Source organism: Chiloscyllium plagiosum, unplaced genomic scaffold, assembly GCF_037043375.1.
Source record: "Chiloscyllium plagiosum isolate Xiang-an unplaced genomic scaffold, Cpla_swu_hap1 HiC_scaffold_24, whole genome shotgun sequence".
Taxonomy (NCBI): domain Eukaryota; kingdom Metazoa; phylum Chordata; class Chondrichthyes; order Orectolobiformes; family Hemiscylliidae; genus Chiloscyllium; species Chiloscyllium plagiosum.
In genome coordinates this window covers 52,718,564-52,740,595 of record NW_028270162.1, presented here as the reverse complement: position 1 = coordinate 52,740,595, position 22,032 = coordinate 52,718,564, and the positions used below count along the sequence as shown (strand labels likewise).

General features: G+C 39.9%; 1 protein-coding gene across 1 annotated transcript in view; it reads right to left on the bottom strand.

Moving 5' to 3' along the window:
* The window catches only part of LOC148145446 (peptidyl-prolyl cis-trans isomerase FKBP8-like), a 54,308-nt gene that overhangs the window by 5,208 nt on the left and 27,068 nt on the right, over positions 1-22,032 (bottom strand). The window contains exons 4-6 of the mRNA XM_088000283.1: positions 8,192-8,364; positions 8,008-8,085; positions 5,788-5,886 (exon numbers count right to left, since the gene is read on the bottom strand). Coding sequence (XP_087856409.1) covers positions 5,788-5,886; positions 8,008-8,085; positions 8,192-8,364 — 350 coding nt within the window. The remainder of the gene's footprint in view (positions 1-5,787; positions 5,887-8,007; positions 8,086-8,191; positions 8,365-22,032) is intronic.

Sequence of the window (22,032 nt, the reverse complement as noted above, 5' to 3'; positions counted from 1 at the left end):
CTGCCATTAGCTGTGGATATTACCACTTGAGAATTTGACACAAAATCATCTTATCTCAATATGTGCTACATTCCCCTCACTGTAACTTTGTATCTCACCTGGAGCTCAGGCTGCAGATCACAAACTCCTGCAAAATAAAATCTTTAATTAAATTGTACTTGTCCTTTCTGAGCAGTCTGGCAACCAGCTCAATATTTGCTATTTGAAGTTCAATCAATCAAACGTACCTAAATCAGTCTCCAAAAGATTCAGCAGCTCTTTAAATCTCTTGGCAATCTTCTGGCGTTTCCTGTGTTTCTGAATGATTCTTTGCTGTATCACTTTTACTATCTTCAGCCTATGGCAGTAAGAAATAAATGCCTTAGCATAGCCTCCATTAAGCATTAATGATAGCCTAATTCCTTTTGCAATTGAGGGGGAGAGGTGGGGACAGGCAGAAAAAAAGGGGAGAGAAGAGAGGAGGTAGAGAGAGAGGGACTCCTGTCTCCTCACTCTGTCATACTCACTCACCACCCCCACCCCCTGTTTTTCTCACAGCCTGCCTTCCTTCTCCCTTCTGCTGAACTCCCTTTCAAGAGTGTGCTTCTTTTTTGCATACACACAGTTCCTTTGTGGATGACACTATTCAGATTAACATGCATGCATAGTTGTAAGCAATGATAGTATCAGCAGATACTGACTAAACAAATCAGTTTCCCTTGACATTATCATTCTTATCAAAAAAAACTGAAACCAGGGCATGAAGTCAGCTTGAAGAAATTTGCATCTTCTGTCTAATTTACACCTGTATGCTAATTTCAAAAATCGGGACTCTCTTAGTTAAATAGCTTGGAAACACAATGAATCTAAATTTAGAATACATAATGTTGCTCAAAAGCAGTTGTTAAAATGTAGATCAGAATAGAAAGAAGGATGAACATAACTTGCTGAGAAACTCAGCAGATCTGGCAGTATCTGTAAAGAGAAAACAGAGTTAACATTTCAAGTCCAGGACCCTTCTTCAGGACTGGTAACTGAGCTGTAAACATTAATCCTGCTTTCTCTCCATAGATGATGCTCGATCTGATGAGTTACTCCAGCTATTTCAGATCTTTAGCACCCACAGTTCTTTAGTTTATTTATAGAAAGGTAATTTTGTGACAGACGTGGAATTCTGCCTCTTCCTCCCATCATTTCATAGTACAGCGCTAGAGATAAACATTTGGAAAACAACCATTCATCAAGAATTCAAAAGTATCTATAGATTCTACAACTGCTGAGGATACAAGTCAGCCGTAAACAACTGTAGTCTCTGGTTAAGAATCTAAAATCTCAAAACCTGTTTAACTACATAACCTTTATATTCTCTGTTTGAATCAGACAGTTTAAAAAGCTTATTTCATGCCTATGTGTACTTGATGTCACTTTTTTAAAAATTCAGCATTAGACGATACTAAAATTCCTTTGTGTTTCATTCAAGAAAATCTTGATAATCAGCTCCTTCATTTTCTAGCAAACTGCATAGTTATTGAAATTTAATAGCTGCATGCTAAAAAGAAATAAAAACATTTGTTGCAATGACTAAAGGGCTTCAGAAGAGGATAATTGATATCTCCTTTCTTCTCCTGGAGAAGGGTTACAGCTGAAACATTGACTTCTCCACCTCCTGATGCTGCCTGGCTTGCTGTGTTCTTCCAGCCTCTTGCTTGTCTACTTTGGATTCCAGCATCTGCAGTTTTTTTTTGTCTCTAACCATCCATTTTAAAGCAGCATCAACCCAGGAGCTGTCTGAATCGGAAAATCAACGGCAACATTATTCAGCCAGTTAGACTGAAGTATCTTCACAGACATGCAGAACAAATCAGTGGGTAAAAAGCTGGAAATATAAATTATATTTAAATTATGTACACCAAGGCATACAGGTAGGGTGGAGGGACAGAGAAAAATCAGTAAACAGATTATGCAAAAGAGATATTAGATTTCCGTTTTTTTCTTTAAATTTTTGAAAAAACAAATTTCTTCTGAGGAAATGAAATTCCATGTTTATAAAAAAATGTTCAAGGCAAAAAGTTGTTTTGTGGTAATTATCACTTATTGTGCATTGGAAACTCATGAATTCCTGAATACATTAGCCCTAATGTTTTCAGTGCACATTTGCTTTGAAATAATAGGTAAGTGACCTATGTTCACACCATTACAGTGCTTTCGGTGCTGAATGAACTAGCAAAGATTGCAACAGAATCTTCCATGGAGTAGCAGCACTTTGAACAAGGATCAGGAGTAGACAATTAAAACTTCTCTGCCATTCAATAACATCATGGCAGATCTGATTGTAATTACCACCTATCCCGGAGAATTTTCACCCACTTGCTCAACAAGAATCTATTGACCTGTATTAAAAACATTCAAGAACTTTGTTTCCACCTCCTTTTCAGAGGAAAGTTCCAAAGAATTAGGACTCTCAGAGAAACAATTTTGTATTGAAATCCCCTCGATAAATCATAACATCTTATTTTCCAATTTCTTTGCTGTGTCTGCATACTAATCTTTTGCGTTAGATGCAACTGAACACCAAGATCCCGCTGCAATCTTTGACCATTTGGATAATATGCTTTTTTTATTCTTCTGAAATTGATAATTCCACATTTTCCAACATTATGCTCCATTTGCCAGGTCCATGCCCACTTACCTAACCTATCATTATCCAGTCATTAATCTATCCATGCTAATATGCTTTCCCCTCCTCCACAAGCTCTTATTTACTGCAATAACATTTGATGTGGCACTTTCTGGAAATCTAAGAATGTACATCCCAACATTTCCCTTTATCTATGTTACTTCCTCAAAGAACTCCAATATATTGGTCAAGCAAGCACCCTTTCATAAAACCACAAAATTGGGCTCTGCCTGATTACCTTGAACTTAGCCAACTGCCTTACTTTAGGTTCTTTAATAATAGCATTTAACATTTTTCTTATGATAGATGTGAAGCTAACTGGTTTGTAGTTATACATAGTCATATAGTCAGAGTTTTACAGCATGGAAACAGATCCTTCAGTCCAACTCATCTGCACCAACCAGATATCCTAAACTAATCTATTCCCATTTGCCAGTATTTTTAGATTAGATTAGATTAGATTCTCTACAGTATGGAAACAGGCCCTTCGGCCCAACAAGTCCACATCGCCCGTCCAAAGAGTAACCCACCCAGACCCATTTCCCTACCCTATATTTACCCCTGACTAATGCAGTTAACACTATGGGCAATTTAGCATCTTTGGATTGTGGGACGAAACCGGAGCACCCGGAGGAAACCCACGCAGACATGGGGAGAACGTGCAAACTCCACACAGACTATCACCTGAGGCTGGAATTGAACCCAGGGCCCTGGTGCAGTGAGGCAGCAGTGCTAACCACTGAGCCACCATGCTGCCCCATGGCAAGTTCCACAACTTACGAAGAATATATGGACCTGAAAATTTGATTCTTGGAGATAGAAGGATAAATATTAACCAAATACAAAGGAAGCTTCCTTAATAGTGCAATTAGCTACCTAAGTGAACTTCTTAAACCTATCCACCACTATATTGGCACAGTGGTCATTTTTGTTTAATTAGGTTCCTGTTAAGTGCCTTGGGACATTGAAGGTGTTATTCAAATGCAAGTTATTGTTAGAAATGGAGTTTATTAAAATATAACTTTATAGTAGGAAACGTATTCCCAAATCCTTTCTATTCATGTGCCCATTCAGATGCCATTTAAATGTTGCCTCCACCACCTTCTCTGGCAGCTTGTTCCATACACACACCACTCTCTGCAGGAAAAGTTATCCCTCTGGCCCCCTTTAAATCTTCCTCCTCTCAGCTTAAATCTATGCCCTATGGTTTTGGACTCCCCTCCATGGGAAGGAGACCTTGGCTATTCATCCTATCCATGCCTCTCATGATTTTATAAACTTCTACAAAGTCACCCCTCAGCTTCTGACACCTCAGGCAAAAATGCCCCAGCCTATTTGGTGTCTGCCCATGGCTCAAACCCTCCAATCCTAGCAGCATCCTTGTTAATCTTTTCTGCACAAGTTCAAGTCTAACAACCTCTGTCCTATAGCAGGAGACCAGAATTGAATGCAGATTCTAAAAGAGGCCTCACCAATGTCCTGCATAGCCACGACATGATGTCCCAACTCCTATATGCAATGCACTGGCCAATGAAGGCAATTGTGCCAGACACCTTCTTCACCACCCTGTCTACCAGTTTTTCTTTACTGTCTCCAATCTTCCCCAAATCAATGGTGTGTTGGAAAATTAAACCAATACATCAACTATCTCACTAGCCACTTAATTTAGGATGCTAAGATGAGATCCATTAGAACCCAAGCACTGGTCAACACGCAGCTCCTTCAATTTATTACATACCACTTCTCTAGTGATTGTGATTTTCCTGAGTTCCTCCATCCCTTCCATTTCTTGATGTATTGCTGCTTCTGGGATGATACTTACAACTTCTGTAATGAAGACATGAAGTAAAATGGAAAATACCATTTATCTGTCATTATTGATTGTCCAGTCTCACTTTCGATAGGACCAATGCTCACTCTGTTAACTCTTACGATCTGTCCTGATATTTCTAGCTAGCTTTCTCCCTGATGTCTAGAAGGTGCTGCTAGTGTACCCAACAATAATGGAGAGTGCTAATAGTGTTGCTGTTATTATTACAGCAAAATTATTACAGCTTTGGCCTTATTTGACCCTCCAGAGCAATTAAATAGTTACTGGAAAAGGAATGTAAAGGTATCAAGGCCAAGCCGAAATTAGATGAGGTTGATGCGAGGGAAAAATATCTCATTGATGTGGTCACAATGGTACAGCAACAAGAAAAAAGTAGTTTGTAACATTCGGTCATTCTTGATGTTACAAGAAAATTAGAAGATTAAGCAAATAATTCAAGACATTAATTATTCTACGTGTGCCTTTTCTGGTGATTTCTACAGATTGAATTTCTGTGGCAAACCTCGATATTGTTCAATACAACTTTGGGAGAAAATAAGCAAGATGAAGCAGGAAATGTTGAGGAGGGTGATTGTCAGAAAAAGCATTCCGTTCGCCCTCTGGAATGTTCAATCCTGTTGTGCTGAGCAAGTAGAAGGATGTTAAAACTGGGGCATTGGACAATTTGCCACAGGAATGAGCTGTGACTCAGTTGGTAGAAATTTTACCTCAATGTCAAAACATTACGAATTTAAGTCCCAGGCTCAAGACAAAAAAAAAACTCTGGTATTCCAGTGCAGTACTGAAAGGGGGTTGCACTGTTAGAGGTTTTGACCTTCATATAGGATATTAAACAGAGGCTCTCTCCACCTTGCCAGGGGGATTTAAATAATCCCAGGCATGACTTCAAAGAAAAGTCGGTCAATATTTTTGTTGCACAGTCCACATCGTAAGAACAGATGATCTGATCATCATAGCAGGGATTATACTTCAAACGTATTTAATAAACTGTACATTGGCTGTATTGATTGGTGGTTGTGAAAAATTCTTCATAAATGCAAGGAATATTCCATTCATTTTAGGCACCAGGTCAGGTACCGCATAATCAGCTACAAACTAAAGGTGCTTCAAGGCTGCTCCAAAATTTAATTTTTGAAAGGAACACATTAAAGTAAGTTGTCTGAGATTACTGTAAAGTTTTGCTGTTCTGTGCTGGCAGGTTGATCTGTTATGAATAGAACATTAAAATGAACAGGTAGCAGGATCATATATGACCAACCCATATTGTTCACAATATTTAGCAAAGTAAGTTTGAACCTACCAAGAATGGTGGACATCTATTCATTGTTGTAGCATTGCTGGTACCTTCAGACTTTTCTGCCCATTTGTCAAAAACAAGCTTCAATTCCCTCTCAATTTCCTGCAGGAAAAAATAGCAATAAAAATGTTGGATTGACTTTCATGATATACAGCTTAGCAATGCTTCCTGTCATTGTAATGTGCTGATATAGTGTAATGTTCTTACTGTAAGGTTTTGAAAATTATCAGAGTACAAAACAGATGCAAGATCAAATTCAATGAATTTACTGAGACAGAATTCTTTTTTACAGATTAGTACTTAGTCAGACTGGGCAAGTGCTAGCACAGTTATTTACTCTTCAGACCACTTCACTAAAAGAAAGGGGTTAATCTTCAATGAGCTACTGAGTGTAAAATTGCAATGTGAGCCAGCCACTAGTTATGGAAATAGACATTGTCTCATTACCATCATTAAGCTGAAGGACAAGCTCACTTCAAGGGAAGGCAATGGCCTAGTGGTATTATCACTAAACTGTTAATCCAGAGACCCGAGCAATGTTCTGAGGACCCAGGTGGGTGACAGGAGATAGTGTCATTTGAACTCAGTAAAAACTGGAATTAAGAGTCTAATGATGACTGTGAATCCATTTTCGATTGTTGGAAAAACTATCTGGTTCACTAATGCCCTTTAGGGAAGCAATCTGCCATCCATGCCTGGTCTGGCCTACATTTGACTCCAGACCCACAGCAATGTGGTTGACTCTTAACTGCCCTCTGGGCAATAAATGCTGGCCCAGACAGCGTTGCCCTCATCCCATGAATGAATAAAAAAAACTTGTATTAATATTGTTTCTAAATTGTTGAGCAAATAAATTCTCTTTTAACCTTAGGTGAGAGTGCCATGTCTATAAAATTACTCACGGTAAGTGTGTAAGTCATGACTCTATACCTGACATCTCTGCCATGCTGGCCATGTCTCTGTGATTCTGCCTGTAGTGACTGAGTTGTCTGATTCTAACTTTGGTAAACAGGTTCCCTAATTGAGGGGTGTTTAAAATTCTGCCCCGAGCTGGTGTGTTGTCCATGTTTCTGCACTACAGTTTTAATTTGGGCCGGAAGTAATGCCATTAGCAATCTCAAGGGTTAATGATGGTAGATGTATGCAAAGTTGATGCATGACTCAAACGCCAAGGCAGACAAATATGAGGACTTTAAAGTCCAGGATCCAAGAAGTAATTACCCAATCCCTCCCAACTATCTCACACCATAAGATCACTAACACTCCTGGCTCCAACCCACACTGCCATCGGACCAACTTTCTCTGCTGAAATCTGACATCTGATGTCATCCTGGTGACCTGACAACCCCCACTCCTCCAACCCATGGAATCCAGAAACTCTTCAGACTTTATACCATCCCCACCCTCTGGATGTAGGTTTGCTCGCTGACCTGGAAGGTTCATTTCCAGATGTTTCGTCACGCTACTAGGTAACATCTTCAGTGGGCCTCCGGGCGAAGCACTGTTGATAATTCCTGCTTTCTATTTATATGTTTGGGTTTCTTTGGGCAGGTGATGTCATTTCATGTGGTGACGTCATTTCCTGTGGTGAAGTCATTTCCAGTTCTTTTTCTCAGGGGGTGGTAGATGGGGTCTAACTCGATGTGTTGTTGATAGAGTCCCAGTTGGAATGCCATGCTTTTAGGAATTCTCATGCGTGTCACTGACCTCAACCCAAGCTACAAATCTTCTCAAACCTCACGAATCCACACCCTCTCGCTCTCTCTGGGGCCTGACACTATCTTCCCACCAGACTTGACACCCCCTTTTCTCAGCCGAGTTAACACCATTCCTCCCATTTTGCAAGACATACATGCAGGCCCTCACCTCCCTCCACCAAAACAGGACTGGGTCCACCTCCCTCTATCCCCACTTACCTTAAATACTCCCTGGCACTCATCCCATCTTGCGTTCTGGCATCCAAACCTGATATTTACCTAAGATGCTTACTCTTGCCCAGGGGCTGTCAAAGTAGCTGACTCTGCTGCTAGACGTTTAAAAATCACAGATTTTGGTAACTACCGACATGAGAAAGGAGGCATGGTTGCTTTCTGTCAACTATCCTGCACAACACAAATACAGGTGTATTTAGGCTGCGCAGCACATTTCTACAAGATCTGTGATCAGAATTTCTGTTAAAAGATGAGTATTGTGCAGTACTAAAGCATCTCTGAGATCAGTCACCTGATTTGTAGGCTCCACTTGTGAAGCTTTTCGAAGAAATTTGATAGAGAGGAAATACTTCTCTTGCAGTTCAAGCACCTAAACAACAATTTCTACAATTATTATACCAAAAAAAGTCTAAAAAGATTTTAATCAATAACTAATCAGATCTGTATAACTTATTTAATATCAAGTCCAGGCCTACCTTGCCCTTCCTGAATAAAGCTTTGCAATGCTGAGGCTGATGCTGCAAAACAATGTCGCAGTAGGAAAAAGCTTCCTCTAAGTTTCCAATATTCAGGTGGCAAGCTGCAATATTACTGTAACATTTCACTTTCTCATCGAGAAAACTTTTCTCATCTTCACAGTCGAGGACATCTGAAACAGTAATGCAGTCACATATAACTGTCAGCAGAACATATGGGGCCATAATCACCAATCATGCTATACAGAAGCCGACATTGAAAAACTAGTTACCTTAACTTGAACAGAATTCCCATGTCCATGCCCAATCAACTTTGCAAAAGACAGAGAGAGAGAGAGAGAGAGAGAGAAAGTATAAGAGAGATAGTGTTTATGTTGTATACAGACATAGTTTAAGGGGAAAAGAATGAGATTGTGTGCACGCGTGCAGGAGAGAGAGTGAGAGAGAACTGTTAGAGGAGAGGCCGATTTCTGTGTGCATGTGTGGTAAATATCCACATTGTCATTGACATAATTGCAGTAGAATAGCTACCATGGATTAGCTGCCTTAGAACAAAGCAGGCTCTAACCTGCATACACTGTGCAAAATATAATTCACATTCCTTTCACCAAACCATCAAAATCCAAAAGTAAGATGTAAACCTTGCCTTTTGATTTTTCAATTGTGGTCGTTTAATAATCACTAAACTTTGGCTTTTTGATTTGTCTGGATTATGAATTAAGTTTTGAAACAAGTTCACTGTAACATTCCAGAATTCTATTAAACATATGTTTATATTTTCTTTTGCTATATTCTTTGTGTATTGCTGGAGATTTGTTAAAAATTATTTGACTCTCTTAGTACACCAACAATAGAGAAAAGTTGATTTGACACGCAAAGCAGAATCAAGAAATAATTCAAGTAGATCTAATCAGAATTGAACTGAGAAATCTTGAAGTGGAGCATCAGTTCAAATTATGCAAATTGATGACGAAAAGTGATGGTGACAGTGAAAATTCCTCTTGGTTTTGATTTACTGAAGAATGCCTGGTGAAACTGGGGGAAAAACATACTTTCTCTCATTTGAGCAAATGCCGAGAGTTTGAATTGACCTGAAAAGTATTGAACTATGCTCTTTCAGAGTGACTTCCTAGGGAATGCTTTGGAAGTCCTATCAAGTGACCATGCTAGAGTAAAAGAAGCTATTCGCAATGCTAATGATGTGGAACCAGAGGCTTACAGACAGAAATTCAGAAATTTGGAAAAGAAACAGGACCATACCGCTGTGAAATTTGCTCATAAAGGAAATGATGTTGGAATAGTGGTACAGACTATGAAATTTGAACAAAACTTAAAGACCTTTCGGGGAATGGTTTATGTGAAAGAATTCTAAAGTAGTGCCCCTTTGGAAATGAAATCCCACTGCAAGGATGTAGAGTGAATTGATTGATGTAAATGATGTTAATGTAGCAGGTCATTAAGGAAGGAAACTGGTAATGACTTAATTAATCTGGATATGTAAATGGTGGGACGAAGGCAAATCAAGGGATAATGTGGTGGAGTGATAGTTCCCCTGCCTCTTGGCCAGAAGACCAGATTCAAGTGACCCCTGTCCTAGGGATATGAGATTGAACAAGTTGATCGAAAATAGTTAAAATGGGGAACATTTGGGTCTGGGAGAGAGTTGGAATGGTATGGAGTTAGTAAGTTCCCTGCACAAAGACAGAGAGAAATTGCTTAAAGGTGAAGATTGGAAATTAAGATTTCATTCAGGCACATTCTTTTGGTGAAGAATTGCTGAAACCAATTGTAAAGTGTCAGGACGTGATTTCCACTGATGTTCTGTGAAGCTGAACTTTACAATTCATAGAATTTAACAGATTATATGCAAGTTTCCAAAAATTTACTTAGAGATAATTCAGTCTCTATTGTTGGATTGCACTCAGGTGAAAAACATAGATAGACACATAGCATTAACTGAAGCTAAATTTTCAGACAGAAACATGCTTTCAAATCAGATGGCAGAAGTCTTAGAACAACACCATGGAAGTCATTCATTCCTAGGAGCCTTCATGGCTCAAAGTCACTTTGCACTAAGGTGAAAAAAGGGATTAAAAATTAACCACATTCCAGACTAACTAGTTGTGTCTTCCAGGCGTCAATATGAAAGGAGAATTATAACAAGAGTGAGCAAGACTGGAGTCACTTGCAGCTTCGATGGACAGAAATTGAGAGCTATAACAGAAAAATGAACCCCATGAATCCCTGCGGTTTGGTCAATAGGTATTGAACTGAGGTCAATGAGTTTGAGAACTCCACATGCTTCACATTTGGGAATGACCACATACTAAAGTCAGTAAGAGTCATAACTCCGTGTAAAATAGCTGGGGTAAACAATTTACCAATGTAGATGTTGTATCAAATAAAATACCCTTATCGTTGAGCAATCTATAAATGTATAAGGCTTAAACAAAAGCCAAAAGTGGTACTGAATGCAACTAGACAGCTGTTTCTGGGAAGTCAGTGGATTTAAAGTTTACATAATCTGGACATTATTATATCTGTCCAATGAGATCTAACTTTTCGAACGAGAATATTAAATTCATATAAATGGCACCAAGGGCGTAGGAGTTTAAAGGGAAAAAAGTACATCAATTTGCCTATCACCTTCAAGTTCAAATTCCTACTAAAAGATACAAAAGTTAGATGATAACAAGTTATGAATTTGTAGATAAGACCAATTACAAATGCAAGATGTGTAAAAAAGAAATTGGACATCACAGCCTGCAGTCTCTCATTCGCAAGAGCTATTCATGAAGTTGTAGCAACAGACTTGAAGGTATGGGACAAGGAAAATAAATATATTTCTCAATTTGAATTCATCTTAAAATTTAACCAGACTACAATAATATGTAGTCAAAGAAAATGCAAATTTTTCTGGAAAAGAAATAATGGAGAAATGGTTAGAACTGGGTAAACATCTCTGACAATTTTGGATGGGGGAAATTTGTCAATGCTGAATTTAAAGAGATATGTGTAAAAAATGAATATTGTTGTCTGGGTACAACAGTATAAAGTCCCTTTAGTAATGGTGTTTGTGGAAGAAATCATGCATAATAGATTAAATGCTTCACAAAATCTTTGTGGACCAATCAAGTCATAAAGCAATATCTGCCCTGGCGTAATCATTCCATGTGAACGCCTCATTACAAATGGTTGGTGCAACAATCCGTCGTAACTTTTTTTTAAAAGAAACCTCATTCCCAAGGAATTTTTGGAGTTAACTGTTGCCCCAGCTTGGGAAGCGACTCCAGGAAGCTCTACTTTTTCTGAATGCCATGTGTACAGGCAGAAGATATTTTATTAAGACAGAAATTTTACAGAAAATTCAACAAACCTCATGGCTTCATCAAAAACCATTAGAAATAAATACAAATCTAGGGGACAGCAGGAAATGTAGAAAGGTCTCGTTAAGATAACAGGTAGCAATGGACAAAGTAGTAATTTTACAACATAACAATTAAACTCTGAAGGTCATTTCTTGAGGTTCATTCACACTGTGCGTTTACTGATTTGGAATGAGTAATAGAGTAATGATGCTCTGTGCATTATTCATAAACATATGTTGACAATTACAAAGAGTAGTTTATGGCAGATGAAGGGATCATGACAAATTAATCCTGATGCACAAGATAAGGCCATTTATCCTCATGGACAACTGCTGAAACTTGGCACAGTGAACAAATGAATAAGGTGCAGGCCATCTGGCTCTTTGAGTCTGCTGGTCGTTCATAATTTCGCTGTTGATCTGATTTAAACCTCAATTCTATATTCCTCTTAATACCCTAATTATCTTTCACCCTTTGGCTTATCAAGGATCTACCTATCTCTGCCTTAAAAATATTCAAGGTTTCCACTTCCGCTACCTTTTCAGCAAGAGACTTCCAAAGTATTCCGACTCTCAGAAATTACTTCTCCCTTGTTGTGTCTTAAATGGGTGATGCCACTACAATGATGCCTAGTTCTGGATTTCCCCCACTAGATGAAAATCCTTTCCACATTCACTCTGTCATGTCCCCTCAGGACTTTATGTATGTGTTAGGTCACTTGTTAGTGTTCTGAACTCCAGTGGCCTATCTAACCTCTCCCAAGACAACATACCTATTCCAGATATTAATCGAATCCAATCTACACAGAACTGCCCGTGACACATTTATATTCTTTCCTAAATAATGAGACCAAAACTATATGTGGTCTCATCAATACCCTATGTTCTGACGCATAACCTCCCTAAGTTCATATTCAAATCATTATATAAAATAATAACACTCTACTTGCTTTCCTAATTGCTCACAGTACATGCATACTGACCTCTCACAATTAATAAATTTGAACCCGAAATCCCTCTGCATCCTCTCATGATTTAGATAATATGTTTCTTTTTAATTTTTCCCCATCAGAAAGGACAATTCCACATGATACACTAATCTCCGGTTCTTGGCCCAATCAATTGACCTATCTATATCTTTTTTAGCCTCCTTATATCCCTTTTACAGCTTACTTTCCTATTTATCTTTGTGATAAATTTCATAGCCATTCCTTTGCTCCTTTCATCAAAATTATTTATATCAATTGTAAAGAGTGAGGGGCCAGGACTGATCTTTCTGGCACACTGCTTATGTATTTCCAACCAGGAAGAAACCCAGTTATGCCAATTCTTGGTTTCCTGGTACCAAGCCCATCTTCTATCCAAGTCAATATGATCATTCCTATGACATGAGCCTTTATTTTCCACACTAACCTTGATGTGATATCTCATCAAACTCCTCTGAAAATCTAAATGCAACACATTCACTGATTTCCTTTCATCCATAGTACATGTTATTTCTTGAAATCACTCAGATAAATTCAAGGTAATCAGGCAGAATCAACATGGTTTTGTGAAAAGGAAATTTATTTAACCAATTTATTGGAGTGCCCTCTTCGATGTCTTCAATAATAGTTTCTATTTTCCCTATGACAGACTTTAAGCTAACTGGTCTATAGTTGACTGGTTTCTGTCTCCTTCCTTGTGAATAAAGCAGTTACATTAGCTACTTTCCAATCTACTGGAACCTTTGATGACACAAACAAATTTTGAAAAATTAGAAATAATGTATCTTCTAACTCACTTGCCACTACTTTTAAGACCCTTGGATGAAAATCATCAGGATCAAGAGGTGTATCGAAACCTCAGTTCCAAAAATTTACCAAGTATATTTCCCTGGTGATTATAATTTTCTTGAGTTCCTCCCAATTCCTGATTAACAACTCTTTCTGGTTTGTTACTTGTATCCTGTTGTGAACATCAGCTGAAAATACCCAGTTCAGTTTATTTGCTCTCTCATTTTCCATTATTAGTTCTCCAATCTCACTTTATGAACTCAGTCTAGACCCAACACCAGTTGGGATGTATTAAAGCAGAGTATGATGATAAAACAATTTTAAGCAAGAACATTCCAAAAGTAAACAGTCGATACAGATGATATGAAGCTAATCAATGTTAACAATTGTTACATCCTAATTTTTTAGATGGATAATCTACTACAACATGTTGAGAAAGATAATAGATGTTGTCCACGAGCCTGGGAAACCAAGAAAATAAAAAAGGTACTTCGAAGCCCCTCAGCTGCTGAAACACATCACTGGTGGAAGCGATGGATATAAGGGTATACTTGTCTAATTAGCGGAAGGAGATCCTGTACAGTGGGAATTCTGAAAAAAGAAGGATTTTCACAAAATGTTCTGTGGCTAATGATTCTCTTTGGGCCAAATGGGAGTGTTGACTTGCATGAAAAAATGAGAAATTCAAACTAAAAGGAGTTGGTGGGAGTTCAAGTTAGTGAAGAGTTTGATCGTCACCGGAGGAGAAAAGGAATGGTCAATGAAATCACAGCAAGGAATTGTACAGAAGGTAAGTTTGGTAATAGACCAAACTTAAAGGCTTGTATCCCAAATGCACAAAGCATTTGAGATAAAATTAATGAGTCAGCAGAGCAAATAGAGACAAATGGTTATAATTTGGTGAGAATTCTTGAGGGGTGGTTGCAGGGAGACCATTTTGAAAATTGAATACCCAAGGGTAATCTCTGTTTCAGAAGGAAAAGAAGGCGATGTAGCTTTGTTAGTCAGCGAAGAGATGAGAGCTGTGGTGAGAAATGATATCAGCACTGGACATCAAGATGTAAAATCAGTCTGGCAGATATAAGATATCTAAGTAGTCCAAGAAATAGTAAGGTGAGGAAGGAGTAATCTATAGGACCCCAAACAGTAGTCCCATAGTGGGGTACAGTGTAAACCAGGAAATACTGGTGGCTTGTAAGAAAGGTAGAGTAACAATCATAGATGATTTTAATATGCATATAGACTGGATCAGTCAAATTGGAAAGGGTATTGTTGTGGTTCTGTTCGCCGAGTTGGGAATTTCTGGTGCAGACGTTTCATCCCCTGTCTAGGTGACATCCTCAGTGCTTGGGAGCCTCCTGTGAAGCACTTCTGTGATCTTTCCTCCGGCATTTATAGTGATTTGAATCTGCCGCTTCCGGTTGTCAGTTCCAGCTGTCCGCTGCAGTGGTCGGTATATAGGGTCCAGGTCTATGTGCTTATTGATTGAATCTGTCGATGAGTGCCAAGCCTCTAGGAATTCTCTGGCTGTTCTGTGTTTGGCTTGGCCTATAATAGTAGTGTTGTCCCAGTCAAATTCATGTTGCTTGTCACCTGCGTGTGAGGCTACTAAGGATAGCTGGTCGTGTCGTTTCGTGGCTAGTTGGTGTTCATGGATGCGGATCGTTAGCTGTCTTCCTGTTTGTTCTATGTAGTGTTTGTTCTATGTAGGATTTTGTACACTACATTAGTTTTGCCCATGCTGGGTATCGGATCCTTTGTCCTGGTGAGTTGTTGTCTGAGAGTGGCTGTTGGTTTGTGTGCTGTTATGAGTCCTAGTGGTTGCAGTAGTCTGGCTGTCAGTTCGGAAATGCTCTTGATGTATGGTAGTGTGGCTAGTCCTTTGGGTTGTGGCATGTCCTCGTTCCGTTGTCTTTCCTTTGGGCATCTGTTGATGAAATTGCGTGGGTATCCGTTTTTGGCGAATACGTTGTATAGGTGTTCTTCTTCCTCTTTTTGCAGTTCTGGTGTACTGCAGTGGCCCTTTTGAACAGTGTCTTGATGCAACTTCTTTTGTGTGTGTTGGGGTGGTTGCTTTCGTAGTTCAGGACTTGGTCTGTGTGTGTGGCTTTCCTGTATACCTTTGTGATGAATTCTCCGTTAGGTGTTCTCATTACCATCACGTCTAGGAATGGGAGTTGGTTGTCCTTTTCTTCCTCTCTAGTGAATCGGATTCCTGTGAGTGTGGCGTTGATGATCTGGTGTGTGTTCTCTATTTCTGTGTTTTTAATGATTACAAAGGTATCATCCACATATCTGACCCAGAGTTTGGTTATGAATTTGCGGTACGACTATTTGTTCTAATCTTTGCATTAATGCTTCTGCTATGAGTCCAGAGATGGGTGAGCCCATGGGTGTGCCGTTGATTTGTTCATATATTTGGTTATTGAATGTGAAGTGTGTGGTGAGGCACAAGTCCAGTAGTTTGAGTATGCCGTCTTTGTTGATAGGTTCAACGTCCTGTTGTCTGTTCTGTATGTCCAGCAGGTTGGCTATTGTTTCTCTGGGTAGGGTTTTGTCGATAGAGGTGAACAGTGCCATTACATCGAATGAGACCATGGTTTCTTCCTTGTCTATGTGTATATTTCTGACGATGTCCAAGAATTCCCGTGTTGATTATATAGAGTGTCTGGATCTGCTGTAGTTTTTTGGCCAGTTTGTGTGCTGGTGTCCCTGGTAGTGATACTATGGGTCTGAGTGGGATGTCTGGTTTGTGCACTTTAGGTAGTCCATAGAATCTGGGGGTGTTGTTGCTTTCAGGTTTCATTCTCTACAGGTCAAACCTAGTTATCTGTCTGTTTTTTTGTAGATTCCGCAGTGTGTTGTTTATCCTATTGGTGAGCTGTGGAGTAAGGACATAATCATATTACCAGCAGACAAAGGCAGAATGACGGTCATCCTGGACAAAGCAGAGTCCATCCAAAAAGCACAACAACTACTTGCAGATACCAACACCTACCAAAAGAGGGAGTTTGACCCCACTCCATAGCTCACCAATAGGATAAACAACACACTGCGGAATCTACAAAAAACAGACAGATAACTAGGTTTGACCTACAAAGAATGAAACCTGAAAGCAACACCACCCCTAGATTCTATGGACTACCTTAACTGCACAAACCAGACATCCCACTCAGACCCATAGTAGCACTACCAGGAACACCAGCACACAAACTGGCCAAAAAACTACAGCAGATCCAGACACTCTATACAATCAACACGGGAATTCTTGGACATCGTCAGAAATATACACATAGACAAGGAAGAAACCATGGTCTCATTCGATGTAACGGCACTGTTCACCTCTATCGACAAAACCCTAGCCAGAGAAACAATAGCCAACCTGCTGGACATACAGAACAGACAACAGGACGTTGAACCTATCAACAAAGACGGCATACTCAAACTACTGGACCTGTGCCTCACAACACACTTCACATTCAACAACCAAATATATGAACAAATCAATGGCACACCCATGGGCTCACCCATCTCTGGACTCATAGCAGAAGCGGTAATGCAAAGGTTAGAACAAACAGTCTTACCGCAAATTCAACCCAAACTCTGGGTCAGATATGTGGATGATACCTTTGTAATCATTAAAAACACAGAAATAGAGAACACACACCAGATCATCAACGCCACACTCACAGGAATCTGATTCACTAGAGAGGAAGAAAAGGACAACTAACTCCCATTCCTGGACGTGATGGTAATGAGAACACCTAACGGAGAATTCACCACAAAGGTATACAGGAAAGCAATACACACAGACCAAGTCCTAAACTACGAAAGCAACCACCCAAACAGACACAAAAGAAGTTGCATCAAGACACTGTTCAAAAGGGCCACAACACACTGCAGTACACCAGAACTGCAAAAAGAGGAAGAAGAACACCTATACAAGGTATTTGCCAAAAACGGATACCCGCGCAATTTCATCAACAGATGCCCAAGGGAAAGACAACGGAACGAGGATATGCCACAACCCAAAGGACTAGCCACACTACCATACATCAAGAGCATTTCTGAACTGACAGCCAGACTATTGCGACCACTAGGACTCATAACCAACCACAAACCAACAGCCACACTCAGACAACAACTCACCAGGACAAAGGACCCGATACCCAGCATGAGCAAAACCAATGCAGTGTACAAAATCCTATGCAAGGACTGCACAAAACACTACATAGGACAAACAGGAAGACAGCTAACGATCCGCATCCATGAACACCAACTAGCCACGAAACGACACGACCAGCTATCCTTAGTATCCACACACGCAGAGGACAAGCAACATGAGTTCAACTGGGACACACTACTATTATAGGCCAAGCCAAACACAGATCAGCCAGGGAATTCCTGGAGGCTTGGCACTCATCGACAGATTCAATCAATAAGCACATTGACGTGGACCCTATATACCGACCACTGCAGTGGACAGCTGGAACTGACAACCGGAAGCGGCAGTTTCAAACCACTACAAATGCCGGAGGAAAGATCACAGAAGCGCTTCACAGGAGGCTCCCAAGCACTGAGGATGTCACCTAGACAGGGGACGAAATGTCTGCACCAGAAATTCCCAGCTCGGCGAACAGAACCACAACAACAAACACCCGAGCTACAAATCTTCTCACAAACTTTGAACACCTATAGAAAGGGTATTCTCGAGGGAGAGTTCATTGAATGTATTAGAGATTGTTTCTTGGAGCAATATACCAGGGAGCAGGCTATTCTGGATTTGGTATTTGTGGGATTCATAGTAAAGGATTTTCTACACAGGAGCGATCATAGCGTGCTGGAATTGAGGGCAAGAAACTGTTTCCCACAGTGGCATCCTGGAGTTAAGCAAAGGCAGTCACTTGGCATGAGGACAATTGTAGAATAATTGATTACTCGTGACAGATGTTGAAAGAAATACTCAATTGCTTCCAACTAAAATAAATTCCAGAAAGAAAGAAAGAAAGGTTTGTTTTTTGGGGTGGGGGGGGCGGGAATAACCAATGATAAGCAAGGAAGTTAAAGATAATATAAAGACAAGAACTAAGGCATACCATTATTGCAAGGGTGAGTGGGGGGAATTTTCATAGATTAACAAAGGATTACTAACAAAGTCATAAAAAAGGGCAACAAGTGAATTATGAAAGAAAACTACCACAAAATATAAAAATGGATAGCAAAACCTTTTATAAGTGTATAAAAGGGAAGAGAGTAGCTAAAACAAACATTAACTTTTGGAAGATGAGACTGGAGAGTTAATAGTGTGCAACACAAATGATGTTGTCACTAAATCAATATTTTATTCCAGTTTTCATTGGGGAGGACACTAGTACCATTCTAATAATAACACCTAATGCCAATGTAACAGAAAGAGAGGAACTTAGAACAATCATTTATAGGGAAAAAGTACTGAGAAAACTATTAGGATTAAAGGCCAATGGTGCTCAGGGCCTAGGGTCTTAAAGGAACTGGCAGCAGAGACAGTTTATCTGTTGGTTATAATATTCCAGCATTATGTGGGAAAGGTCCTGTGGATTGAAAAGCATGCTAATGTAACACATATTTTCATAAAGAAGGGGAGAGGAGGAAGAAAGTAGGAAACTACAAACCAATTAGTTTAGTGTGTCATTAGGAAATTGTTAGTATCCATTATTAAGGAAGTAATAACAGGGATAATTTGAAAAGTCAAATACACAAGATAAGATCACAAGGGGTTGGGGTACTGTGTTAGCTTGGATCGAGGATTGGCTAAACAACAGAAAGCAGAGTGTTGGGATAAATGGGTCTTTTTCTGTTTGGCAAAACAGCAGTTTTAAAAGGGAGAAGGACAGACAAAGGAAGCACATGGTGAGGTCATTGCAGGAGAGAGAGAGAGAACCTGCATAGTTACTGCCTTTGATGTTTGAATTCGTGTATCGCTGGACACTGAAGTGCATCTGGGAAAATTATCAAACAGTGAAATTCACAACTGATCTTGTTGGGCGAAGTTCAAAGCACAGAATCAGATAAGTTAATCATTGTTTTAAGTGTGGTCTACAGAAAGTCTGCAGTAGCAAGTAGAGTAGGTTCTTTCTTGATTATATGTTTTTGGAGATATGTCTCTTGATTAAACTTAAAATATAAGCCAAAATTATGAATTTAACCTGGGGCAGTGTTTGTAGAGGAATAAGATGGTGTTATTTTCTGGGTCTGTAGGAGCAAAAATGGCCTTTAATAGAGAGATATGTACTTTTTGTCAGATGTGGGAGTTTAAAGAGGGTTTAAGGGTTAATGCGAATTATATCTGCCATAAATGCTGCTGGCTGTGAATCTTATCAGATCAAGTGGTTCGGTTGGAGAGACGGTTAGATGCAATGAGGAATTTGTAACAGCAACAATGTGATGAATGGCAGTTGTAGGAAGGGGGGAAAGTCTCAGATACAGTCACATAGATGGGTTAACTCCAGGAAAGGTAAGAGAGGTAGGCAGCTGGTGCAGGAGTCTTTTGTGGATATATCCATTTCAAACAGGTATGTTGTTTTGGAAAATGTAGGGGGTGATGGATTCTCAGGGGAACTTAGCACAAACAGCCAAGTTTCTGGTATTGAGACTGGCTCTAATGCAACGTGGGGTACGTCGGGTTTCAAGAGATCAATTGTGTTAGGGGATTCTGTAGTCCGAGGTACAGACAGACGTTCCTGTCTGTACCAACAATGAAAAAGCAGAATGGTGTGTTGCTTCCCTGGTGCCAGGATCAAGGATGTCTCAGAGAAAGTGCAGAATGTTCTCATGGGGGAAGAGGGGGCAGCAAGACGTCATTGTCCACATTGGAACCAATGACATAGGAAGGGAAAAGGTTGAGATTCTGGAGGGAGATTAAAGAGAATTAGGCAGAAATTTAAAAGGAGGTCCTTGAGAGTAATAATATCTGGATTACTCCCAGTGCTACGAGCTAGTGAGGGCAGGAATAGGTGGATAGAGCAGATGAAAGCATGGTTGAGGAGCTGGTGTATGGGGGAAGGATTCACATTTTTTGATCATTGGAATCTCTTTTGGGGTAGAAGTGACCTGTACAAGAAGGACGGTTTGCACCTAAATTGGAAGGGGACTAATATACTGGCAGAGAGATTTGCTAGAGCTGCTTGGGAGGATTTAAACTAGTAAGGTGGGGGGGTGGGGTGGGACCCAGGGAGATAGTGAGGAAAGAGATCAATCTGAGACTGGTACAGTTGAGAACAGAAGCGAGTCAGTCAGGGCAGGCAGGGACAAGGTAGGACTAATAAATTAAACTGCATTTATTTCAATGCAAGGGGCCTAACAGGGAAGGCAGATTAACTCAGGTCTTGGTTAGGAACATGGGACTGGGATATCATAGCAATTACATAAACATGGCTCAGGGATGGGCAGGACTGGCGGCTTAATGTTCCAGGATACAAATGCTACAGGAAGGATAGAAAGGGAGGCAAGAGAGGAGGGGAGTAGCATTTTTGATAAGGGATAGCATTACAGCTGTGCGGAGGGAGGATATTCCTGGAAATACATCCAGGGAAGTTATTTGGGTGGAACTGAGACATAAGAAAAGGTTGATAACCTTATTGGGATTGTATATAGACCCCCTAATAGGCAGAGGGAAATTGAGAAACAAACTTGCAAGGAGATCTCAGCTATCTGTAAGAAAATGGTTATGGTAGGGGATTTTAACTTTCCAAACATAGACTGGGACTGCCATAGTGCTAAGGGTTTAGATGGAGAGGAATTTGTTAAGTGTGTACAAGACAATTTTCTGATTCAGTATTTGGATGTACCTACTAGAGAAGGTGCAAAACCTGACCTACTCTTGGGAAATAAGGCAGGGCAGGTGACTGAGGTGTCAGTGGGGGGAGCACTTTGGGGCCAGTGACCATAATTCTATTAAATTTAAAATAATTATGAAAAAGGATAGACCAGATCTAAAAGTTGAAGTTCGAAATTGGAGAAAGACCAATTTTGACGGTATTAGGCAAGAATGTTCAAAAGCTTTTGGGAGGCAGATGTTCGCAGATAAAGGGACAGCTGGAAAATGGGAAGCCTTCAGAAATGAGATAACAAGAATCCAGAGAAAGTATATTCCTGTCAGGGTGAAAGGAAAGGCTGGTAGGTATTGGGAATACTGAATTGAGGGTTTGGTTAAGAAAAAGAAGGAAGCATATGTCAGGTATAGACAGGATAGATCGAGTGAATCCTTAGAAGAGTATAAAGGCAGTAGGAGTATACTTATGAGGGAAATCAGGAGGGCAAAAAGGGGACATGAGATAGCTTTGGCAAATAGAATTAAGGAGAATCCAAAAGGTTTTTACAAATACATTAAGGACAAAAGAGTAACTAGGGAGGGAATAGGGCCCCTCAAAGATCTGCAAGGCAGCCTTCGTGTGGAGCCGCAGAAAAGGGGAGAGATACTAAATGAATATTTTGAATCAGTATTTACTGTGGAAAAGGATATGGAAGATATAGACTGTAGGGAAATAGATGGTGACATCTTGCAAAATGTCCATATTACAGAGGAGGAAGTGCTGGATGTCTTTAAACGCATAAAGGTGGATAAATCCCCAGGACCTGATCAGGTGTACCCTAGAACTCTGTGGGAAGCTAGAGAAGTGATTGCTGGGCCTCTTACTGAGATATTTGTATCATCGATAGTC